Source organism: Ichthyophthirius multifiliis (assembly GCF_000220395.1).
Source record: "Ichthyophthirius multifiliis unplaced genomic scaffold scaff_1120509250538, whole genome shotgun sequence".
NCBI lineage: Eukaryota > Ciliophora > Oligohymenophorea > Hymenostomatida > Ichthyophthirius > Ichthyophthirius multifiliis.
In genome coordinates this window covers 1,605-13,268 of record NW_004086653.1, presented here as the reverse complement: position 1 = coordinate 13,268, position 11,664 = coordinate 1,605, and the positions used below count along the sequence as shown (strand labels likewise).

The following is an 11,664-nucleotide window of genomic DNA, read 5'->3' as shown; positions in this document are numbered from 1 at the left end:
ATATTATTTTTTTAATTTCTATAATTTTTATTAATAATATATTTTTTTCACATATTTATTATTATGTGCTTATTTATTATAATTTGCTATTATAAAAAGAGATTTTCATTATAAAATTATTTTTGTCATAGAATTTACTATAGTTAATTCAAACATAAAATTATTTGTTTATTAAGTAATACTTTTTATTTTATATAGTTATAATTAAATAATTACTTTTAATAAATATTTAATAATATATTTTTTTTATCTGATATAATAATTTTATTTATTTATTTATATTTTTATTTTTTAAAATAATTAATAATATTGAAAAATTATTATAATTAAATAAAATATTATATTATATTATATTATATTATATAATTAATATTATCTTTATTTTTTAATCTTGGTCCTTGTGTATATATTAAAATAAAAGCAAACCAAAAAACATTATAAACAAAAAATCTATATATATATATATAAAAATTTAAACATAATAATCGTATTATAGTAATAAAATAAATAATTATATTATATGAATAATAAGTACTATTTAAAAATAAATATTATTGTAAATATATTAATAAAAAACATTTTTTTTTTTTTACTATAATTTATAAATGAGATTGAAAATATTTGATATAATAAGACAAATAGAAATATCATATATATAATATTTTTTATTTCATATAAGTAGTTTTATTTTATATTTAGAATATTTGCATTCTAATTATATTATAGATAGGTATTTGAAATCGGAAAATTTAAAGGAGGATTATTAAGGCTATTTTGTTTAATAAATATGGGAAGTTCTAAAATAATCTATTCTAAAAATTTATATATTAGGACTTATGTAATTATTATAAATAGCTAATATATGACGAATGAAGTTATTTTGTAGAAAAAAAATATTATTTTTTTAGTCAAATAAAAAAAAAGAAAAAGAAGAAAAAAAAAAAAAAAAAAATTTAACTTTTGAAAATTAAATGGATGAGAAATAGTTTTAGGGATTTATAAAAACGGAATTGTTTATATTGTTTTGATTAAATATTTTGGTTATATTTTAATTAAAGTGCATTTCTTCAATAATTAGTAATATATTTTTAACTTATTAGATTTCGGATGTTAAAAAAGGAATTACTTTTTTAATAAGTAAATATAAAAATGTTAGGTTTATAATTATTAGTGTTACTTTATTATGTAAATAAGTTAATTGGGATATTTTAATCTTATTTGAATAAATAAATATTTATTATTAATGTTTCTTTAATCAATTTTTTAAAATAAATATAATCAATTAATATATAACTAAAAAAAAATAAAAATAGGCATTAAAGTAAAAAAAATAAGGATATTTGTTTTGTTTTTTTAATTAAAAGATATTTTTAAATAATTTATAAAAAAAAAAAAAAAAAAAAAAAATTTAATTAATTTTACTAAAAAAAAAAAAAAAAAAAATTATTTTTAAAATTTTTTTTTTTTTTAACTAATAAAAAAATAATAAACAAGAAAAATATTTATATTGTTTAAATTTTAAATTTAAATTATAAAATGATTACCCATAAAATTATAGAAAAATCACAATATTATATTAAATATGAATTATATTAATAATACCATAAATATAAAAGAAGCTTTATTTTTTCATTAACATTACTTTTAATTAAATCTATTTAAGAAATATCTTTATTATTTACTAATAGTTACATAAAATGGCTTGGTGATTAATAAATTTCTGGTTTTTTAATATATTTAATTAGGTTTTCAAGATATTCGACATTATACAAATTATTCGAGGAAGATTAATACATTATATTTTTCAGTATAGTATTAGGAATAAATATATAATTTATATTTTTTGCTATTTTTAATTTTTTAGTGTACATTTTGGAATTTTAAAATAACATAATTATAAAATAGATAAAGATAAAAATATCTATAATAAACTCTTTTATTTTCAAAATATACAATTATTTTATTTTAGTATATTCATTAGAAATAAATAGCTATTATATTGTACATTAATAGAATTCTGGAATGTATTATATGGGAATATTTAATTATATTATAACAATTTTAATAGGTTTAGTTATTTCTTAATTTGACTTCGATTTTTTTTATTAATAAAAGGATTTTTTAATCCGAAGATAAAGCTTTTGGCTTTTACTTGAAATCGTTAAATCTTCTGTAAGTACTATTATTTATTAATTTGATTTTGTATTATTTAATAATGGAATTCATTGCCTTTTTGGTATTTTTTAAATTTTGGAATATTTTTAGGACTTGCCCTTTGTTTGTTTATATGTGAAAATTAGTTTTTTATATTTTGGATTTTTGCATTTTTTCTTTGGGTTTTTTGCGTTATTTTATATGATTCCTAATAATTATAATGATTTGTCTTTTTAGTATTTATGTGTTATTATTGTTTCCTTTAAAATTTCTTAAATTATTAATTATATTTATACTAATTTTATTATTGAAAAATGCTATTGGAAATTAAGTAATAAATAAAGTTTATAAAAAATAAATTAGATTAATTTTGAGTTGTTTATTTTATATTGTTAATAAAATTTCAAGTATTTTTATTAGGAGTTTATGAAATAAAGATAGTCTTTTGTAGTTTTGATTGAATAAATATATATTTCTCATTTATTAAATTGCTTTGATAATCATTGCTTTTGTAAAGAATTTAAATATGTAATTCCCAATTATAATTAAATGATAACTCGTATATATATATATATATATATTTTAAAAAAAAAAAAAAACATATAGGATGAATAATGGACATAAGAAATATACTTAAGCGATTAATACAAATAGTAGTTTATTAATAATGTTCTTTTGAATTTCTTCGAATAATATATATAAGAGAATAAAGTAAAATTATATATTATTAAAAAATGTAAATTTATAAAAAAAGAAATAGAATGAATAAAAAAGAATATTATTTTACTATATAGCGTTTTTAATAGAAACAAATAAATCTCCTACATATAGTTTTTAATAATTTCTACATTATTTAAGAAAAGCTAATAAATTTTAATGGTTAGACTAGATAATGATATATGAATTTGAACATAGAATTCAATAATAATATTATGGCTTTTTTATGAGTGCATCTATATAGAATTAAAGACTTGAATTTTTTTAGGTAATTTGTTTTGATGAAAAGATGGAGGAGGCTTTAGTTTAATTAAAAAGGATTATTATATTAAATAAGCAATTGCTTTATTTTTTAAACTAAAGCTATTTTGATTTAGAAGAATTAGAAAGAAAAGGGAAATTATTTTAGTAAGAAAGACATAAACTAGAGTAATAAATATAGGAATTATATCATATTAACCCTAATTCTAAGAATTTACATAGTCTATGTGAAAGTTATACATAAAACTTTGATTTTTTAATAAGAAAACCTAGATATTTTAAATCAAGAAGTAAGGACATTACTAAATTAAAATTAAAAAAAGAGGATTTTTCAATAGATATATTTGGAAATAATTGCTCGACTATTTATGTCACTATGTTAAATCCTGTGGGTAAGATTTTAAGAGTATCTGATAATTTTTGCAGTCTTTATGGATATTAAAAAAAAGATGTTATTTAATAAAATATCAGTTAGTTTATTCCGAGATAAATTTCGAAATATCATGATGAGATTTTAGATAAGTTTATTAAAAAAGTAAAAGAATTTATATATATATATTTATTTTTATATATTTTTTTTTAAAAAAGGGAGATTTAAGATATATTAGATCATAGTATGTGTAACTTTTCTTAAAGAACTAATAAGGAGTATAATATATGATTTTATTTAATTTTTTATTAAAAAAATTAAAGTATATCAATCCAATATTAGTTAGATTTAAACTAGATGTTTCAATCTATTAAGATTTTGGGGTTTGTGCTTTAGTTTAGAAATAAATACAAACGTCTGAATATATATTTTTCGATAGTATTGGCCGAATAACAGATGTTTCAGAAAAAATATATAATTATCTTTTTGTAAATCTAACTTAACATCCATTAAGTAAAAGCTAAATAAATACATCCCATATATATATATATATATATATATATATATATATATATATATATATATATATATATATATGTATGCAGATAAAATACACCATATCGATATATCTAAAATGATTCCTAAAGTTAAATTCAGTTTATATGATAATTAATATCGTTTTCAAGGAAAAGCGTTTATATTATTGCCTTATTTTCATGTTTAATAAAGCTTAAAATTCATAAAAACATCTTCGAAAAATGAACAATTTAAAAACTTAAATAGATTTTTGGAATTAATAGATGTAAAAAAATATAATATTATTGAAATAGATTGTGAAATAAAATATTTAAATATGACAAACAAAAACAAAGTCTCAAAATACATTGAAATTTTTAAATTTGTAAGAGTAAAAAATCCCTAATAAAAATATATAATACATTAAGATATTTTAAATGAACTTTTCGAAACTAATAAATTAGAAAATGCCTAAACTATGAATTCCTAAAGTAAATATTCGGCATTTAAAGGCGGAGATAATACATCGTATATGTAAAATTCGGAATATAATAATACTTTTTCTAAAGAAATTTCTCCCGTTAAAACTTCTTAGAAGTTTATGTTTTTGCATTAAAGTATAACGCCTGATTTAAGTTAGGATCTTTCCAAATAATAAGAATAATTAATATAATTTAAAAAAATAGAAGACTTAATTAATTAACCTATTATAGAGTAGAAAGAGGAAGAAGATGAATAATAAGAACAAAATACTTTATAAAATAATTAAGAATAAAATTAATAAAAAAATGATAATATTTAAAACTCAGTCAATTGGATTGAATAGAGTGAATCTTTTTCCGAAAAAAATAAAAAAAATTATTAAGCGTCATCTAATAAATCGAATGTAAGTGTAAATTTTAAAAAAAGGGTTGAAATTTACAATTAAATACATACAAAAAGCTTAAATAAAAAACTCTAAATTTTATACCAATTAGGATTTGTTTCCCTTATAGTATAAATAGCAGTTGTAACCTATTTTTTTATAGACACTAATTAATTAATTCACGAAGTAATATAAATATACATATATATATATACATATATATATATATATATATATATATATATATATATATATATATAAATATATATATATTTATTTAGTGTTTATAAATATTTCAAAATATTCCTTGGGCTATGAGTTGCTAAAGTTTATATTCATATATTTTTTCGAATAAATAATTATATAAAATTATTTAAAATTAGATTTTTTTTATTGAAAATGAATTATTAACCTAAAATTTATAAGAATAAAGAAATACAGAAATCCATAATTCTTTAAATAGTTTTTATTATTAATTGAATAGATATTATAGAAACTACCCAACTTAATCATTTTCAGTGTTTATTGTATAATCGAATATTAAATTAAGGTTTTATTATCCATAAAGTGAATTTAAAGATTAAGAAATTACTCTAGGATTAGGATATAGATATCTTTAGAGTAATATGTTTAGGTTTATTAATGATCTTTAAGGCGGAAATACATTTTCTTTTAGCTTTTTGTTATTCAATTAGAATAGTTTTTATGAGAAATTTAAGGAAAATTAAGAAATTAGTAATTAGAAAGCTTATAATGGGTTTAAGAATATTATAGATTTATAACTTATGACTTTATTTATTATTTTGATTGTGCAGTCTTTTTTTATTTTTTCTGTTTTTCCTATATATTATTTCATTTAGGATTAAAGGGAAAATATACTGAAATTATTTTCGACTTTTAATTGCGAAAAACTGGAACATTTAATAAGGTAAATTGATAATATTTAAACATAAAACACTTTATTGAAAAACTCTTCATTTTAAAATGCTAAAATTTAAAATAAAAATGAAAACTTAAACAAAAGTGCTTAAAATGCAAAAAGGAAAAAAAATATTTCATAAACTTCTCATATAAATAGGTTTAATTATTGCCTTTTTTTATGTGTTTTGGGCACATTTTTCATACTTTCCATTTATCCAGTTGTTAATTTGATCATATTTTAAACGTTCATAAGTTAAGGGTAAAATAGTATTCAGGAATTGATAACTATTTATAACTTAAAGGCTTTTATTTGTAGAATTTTCGATACTAATTATAATTCCATATTAAATCTAATAGAAAATAAAAAATTAGATCCTATATTAAAAAATAATCTAAAAAATATAAAAGATTAGAAATAATCAATAATATAATCAATAGTATAATTAGAAAATGGAATAAATGAAACTAGATATAATTATAATATGCTAAAAGACTATTTCTTAGGAATAATTTCTAATAATGTATGTGATATTATAAATTCTAATTCCTAATTTGATAATATAGATAGTACATTATAATATTTTACTTTTGATATTTAAAAATGTAAAAGCTTGTAAAATGGAATTTTGTAAAAAGGTATTTTGATTAGTTCTTAATTAATATTTGATAAATTTGATGATATGAGTAATCTTTATTAAGAATAGTAAGCAGATGTATTTGCTAATAACATATTATAATGGTCTAAAAATATAAATATATATGATTTAAATACGTTATATTTATACGTTATTCGAGTAATTGAGAATCTTAATACTTTCATATAGTAAAATATCACTAATTATTTTAACTATATAGAAAAAGTTTCTTTAATTCTATATATTTATAGCTTAATAAGTCTTATTTTAGTATTTTGTATTGGATGGTTAAAGTATTTTACAATTATTAAAAATTAATTAAATTAAACAAGAACAATACTTAATACTATAAATATTAATGCAGTAATGGAAAATACATACATTATGAGTTATTTAAATAAAGAAATCTAATACAATAAATCTTGAAAAAAATTATAAAAAAAAAATATGTTTTAAAATATTTTTTAAATATATATTAATAAAAATAAATATATATAAATATATAAAGATTTAAAATAACATATATATATATATTATAAATATATATATATATATATAAATTTAAATAAGGTTTTTTATTTTCAATATTTTTTAAATTCAGTAAGTCCTTTTAAACTTTATATTCTATTATGTCCTGTTTAAATTTTATTATTAAATAGTTATTATTAAATATTATTTCTTATATTACTTTATACATTATTATTTTTTAAAATTTATTATTATTATTATTTCATAGGACTTTATATACTATATATACCTTATGATTAATTTTATTAATTAAAATTTGGGCTTAGCATGCTTGCTTTAGGTGTTTGTATTTACTCGTTTTCTAATATTCTTAGCATAACTTAATTAAGTTATAATTTTTATTGACATTTTTAATTATTATTTCTTGGGGTTTCTTAATAATTATTATTGTTTAAAGAATAATTTTATATATAAATATTTGTTTTTATATCTTCTGTTCCATATTGCTATTAATAAAGTTAATATAAATCATTATATATTTATTATATTTATATTTCATTGTTATTTTATCCTAAAATTTCTTTAAGTTTATCTAATGTACTTTTAATTATTTAATTTATATTTTCTGTTTATCTTTAAAATGTTTACAAATATTTTTATATTTCAGATTCGTGCTATTCTTTAATTAATTTTTAGTTTTTTTCCGCTTATTCAATTTCTTCTTTTATTTTTTTCAACATATATTATTCTAATTCCTTAGATTATTCTTATTATAAAACACAATTTATTTTTTCTGATTTTAAGGCCTAAAAAAATTAAAAAAATAAATATATATATATATATATATAAATATATATATATTATATATATATATTTATATTTATATATATATATTTATAAATATTTATAATTCCTTTTATTATTTATTTTACATCTGAATAATATTGAGATTTTTCTATTTCCATATTAAGTTCATTTTATAAAGAAGTAACTTTATTTTCAAGCCTTTCTTTTTCTTTAAGAATTAAATCGATTAATTATTAATTAATTCCACTGAAAAAATTATCTTTTATTTCATCATATACTCTCTTAATTAATAAATTTCTTTCTTTTAGTTCTAACATAGCCTATTCATATGTTAAAGGAATAACATTTAGTTAAATAATTTCTTCCACTATATAAAATATATATAAGTATATATAATATATATAATATATATATATATATTTATATATTTATATATTTTTATATTTTTTATATTTATACTTTATTTTAGTTCTTTTAATATAATTGTTTTTTCTTAACAATTTTCATTTATACTCTATTAAGTTAATTCTATTCCTTAAAAACTTTTTATAAATGATTATCTATCATTTTATTCATTTAATATTTTATTATTTTAATTTTCCTTTAATATTTTTTTTTTTTCGATTTGTTTATTTGCATCTTTTTATATATGCTCTTCCAATTCTATTTATTCTATTTTACTTCTTAAAAGTTTATAGTTTGTGCTTGATTCATTTATTACTTTTTCTAGATTTTCTATATATTTTTTTTATACTTTATTTAATTCTATTAATGATGTTCCTTTTCCATATTCTATTATTTATTACCATTCCAATGTTGATATAGTTCTTGACAAAGTTTAATTTATAATATATGAACTATTTATAAAAAATAAATAAATAAATATTTTTTTTTTTTGTTATTTCAATACTTAAATAATTCTTTTTTTAATTATATTATTATTAAATCTCTTGAAATAGGGTTTTTTCTGTGAAACTATTCTAGTTTTTAAGGAAAACTGGATATTTTTTCTATTATTTATTTAGAATTCGTAGTATTATTCATACTTTGTTTTCCTTATTTAAGTATATTTTCTGCAATTTAGAATGTATTTCTCCTTTAAGATATAAATCCTTCTTCTTCTTTTTCTTGACTTTATTATGTATTTGTATTATTATAATTTAATTAAAATATATTAGCTTCATCAACACCTAATTATTGCATTTTTTTTTATTATTCAGACCACTCTTAAATATAATTCTATATTTAAAATATATATTATTAAATATTTTGTTTGTTAGTTTATTTTTTTACATCAATGGATTAACTTGATGTATTTTTAAAATATTCAGAATAACGAATTTCTTGAAAATCAAATTTTTATTTAAGATATTCTTCTACATTATTTTTAACTATTTTTTTTTTTTTTTTTTTTTTTTGTTAATAATAAAACAAAAAATGATATACATATATATACCAGCCGATGCTTTTTCCTATATTAATATATTAATTTATTTTTCATATTTACAAATAGATTAAACTAGTGAAGAAACTTGTTTTTATAAAACTTCAGTTTGGAACAAATTATATTCATTTTTAGATTTTTATTAATTAAGTTAATATTCTTATTATTAATTTTGAATTTTATAATCCGCTTATTATTTTTCATTTTCCAAAATTTATTTTTTTAACTAGAAAATTTCTTTTTCTAAATTCTTAAAATTCTTATTATTTTTCCTTTATTAAAAAATTTCTTCCATATTATTATTTTTCCCTTAAAAATAATCCTTTTTTCCACTATAAATACTCTTCATTTAATTATTAGTTCCCTATTCTCCTATACTCACATCTATTTCTGATTCATCTAGATTCCCATTATTTTCATTTAAACTATTATTTTATACTTCATTTTAACTATTTTCAGTCTCATTAAAAATCTCTTCTAAATTTTTTAGAAAACTTAAACTACATTAACCCCCTATATTTCCATTATTTTTAAGCTCTTCTTTCATTCTCTAGGCTATTTTTTTCCATTTATTACTTTGTTCCTGACTTTTTAATAATTCCGCTTTTAATTATTCAATTAATAACCTCATTTATTCATTTGATAAAATAATGTTCATTTTAACGTTATTTTTTATAGTTTTAGCCCTAGTTGCGAATTTCAGAGTACTTATTTATTCCTCATGTTAACTAGAATGGGGAGAAATAGCCGCTATTAGTGAAGTTTTGAAATTTCCTCCTAATGATTCTTATAGAATTCTAGTTAATTTAGAATCTCTATATGGAATGTGATCATTTCCATTAGTAAGTGAATGAATAACATTTCCTTTTTAATATTTTTACCAAAAAAATAAAAAAAAAAATATATATATATATATATATATATACCTAAACATGATAAACTAAGGTTTATTTTTTTAGCTTCTTCCAACATCTCACCAGAAGCTTATGTTTTGGCAATTTTTTCACATCCGGCTAGATCTACAAGATTTAACTTGCCCTATTTTTACTATCCATTTGCCATTTTTTGTGATACATTTATAGTAAATATAGTATGTGACCTTGAAGAGTACTCATTCATGCGTGTTTCTCGAGTTTATTTGCTTGAATATCCTAGATTGATGGCATCTAATATGTCTTATTCACTTTCAACTTATATGTTAGTTAATCCTTGAACATATATGCCTCCTTCTTTAGTATTTTCTTTGATTTTTAAGCCAACTCGATTTACATTTAAAAGATCAAATAATTATTCTTTATAAATTTCTAACATACTACAAGAAATCTAAAATTCTTAGTCTTGACAAGAGTTTATAAAAGAAAATATCTAATCACTGACTCTAGGTATTATTCCTTTCAATTATTAATCATTAACCTAGCCAAACATTGTATGTGTTTTACCAGAACCTGTTGCTCCATATGCAAATATAGTACCATTATAGCCTTAAAGAACATCATTTACCATTTCTTTACCTACATCTTCATATATTTATTCCTTATAATAACCGAATAAATATATATATATATATATATATATATATATATATATATATATATATATATATATATATATGTGTGTGTGTGTGTATTTATATTTACCTATAATGAATTAGGAGGATATATTTTATCTAGTTTATATATGGCCTTTTCTGGTAAAACTTAGATTGATTAAGAATCTAGAAATTTAAGGTTTTCACTTCCACATCCATTTGAATTAAACTCGATTTCCATTTTATTTAAAGGACGAACTCTAATGAATGTTTTTATATTGCTGGATTTTTATTGTGGTTATAAAATAATTTTGGAATTATTTTCGAGTGTATTATTTGTATCATTATTGTTTTGATTTAAGACTATAGAGCTTTGTATTTAATCTACAATATTTGATTTTGATACTTATTACATTTAATTTTTTGAGGGTGATGTTATATATTATTATTATTATTATATTTGTTATGTATTTTATTATTGTTATTGTTATTATTATTATATATTCATTTATTGCTATATATTATATTATTGATATTAATTTTATTATTGTTATTATTATTATATATATTCTTATTATTATTATTATTTTTCTAATTATTATTGATCAAATTACAAGTTCTATAATTATTAGATTTTTTTTTTAATTTGATTAAATATATTTTTATTTGTTACTTTTGAAAATCCATCATTTTTTGTTTATGTTTGATACATTTATGATTATTTTTAAGGTGAGACTATTGATGCATTTATATATGTTTGGGATTATTATTATGATTATTCTTTTTCTTTTATTTTTTTTATTTTTATATTTTTTAATTTTTGTTTTTACAAGTTAAACTGCTTTTTTAATCCTTTATTTATAATTATTGATATTTTGTAATTACTAGACTTTTTAATTTTTTCATTTTTTTTTTTTTTTTTTTTATATTTTAATTTTAATTTTATAAGAATAAATATATTTTTATTATAAAATTATT

The 11,664-nt window shown here is 17.1% G+C and overlaps 1 protein-coding gene across 1 annotated transcript, besides 18 other annotated features; it reads right to left on the bottom strand. All coding sequences in view use genetic code 6, as the record gives it.

The window, feature by feature from the left end:
* Positions 1–335: 335 nt before the first annotated feature.
* Positions 336–376: a microsatellite.
* A 989-nt stretch (positions 377–1,365) lies between these two features.
* Positions 1,366–1,459: a microsatellite.
* A 2,225-nt stretch (positions 1,460–3,684) lies between these two features.
* Positions 3,685–3,714: a microsatellite.
* A 325-nt stretch (positions 3,715–4,039) lies between these two features.
* Positions 4,040–4,099: a microsatellite.
* A 973-nt stretch (positions 4,100–5,072) lies between these two features.
* Positions 5,073–5,156: a microsatellite.
* Positions 5,157–6,959: 1,803 nt separating this feature from the next.
* Positions 6,960–6,997: a microsatellite.
* An 80-nt stretch (positions 6,998–7,077) lies between these two features.
* Positions 7,078–7,116: a microsatellite.
* Positions 7,117–7,555: 439 nt separating this feature from the next.
* On the bottom strand, positions 7,556–10,927 carry IMG5_080570 (kinesin motor domain protein; the record flags this gene model as incomplete). Its single annotated transcript, XM_004036442.1, has 8 exons — positions 7,556–7,713; positions 7,840–8,081; positions 8,174–8,571; positions 8,625–8,953; positions 9,008–9,105; positions 9,171–10,022; positions 10,085–10,691; positions 10,796–10,927. Coding segments are annotated over 8 exons (2,816 nt in total), but the record flags the coding sequence as incomplete, so codon positions are not given.
* Positions 7,735–7,816: a microsatellite.
* Positions 8,083–8,134: a microsatellite.
* Positions 8,091–8,150: a microsatellite.
* Positions 8,120–8,172: a microsatellite.
* Positions 8,122–8,178: a microsatellite.
* Positions 8,126–8,167: a microsatellite.
* Positions 10,059–10,083: a microsatellite.
* Positions 10,710–10,769: a microsatellite.
* Positions 10,928–11,119: 192 nt separating the features above from the next.
* Positions 11,120–11,251: a microsatellite.
* Positions 11,122–11,289: a microsatellite.
* A 184-nt stretch (positions 11,290–11,473) lies between these two features.
* Positions 11,474–11,514: a microsatellite.
* Positions 11,515–11,664: the final 150 nt, after the last annotated feature.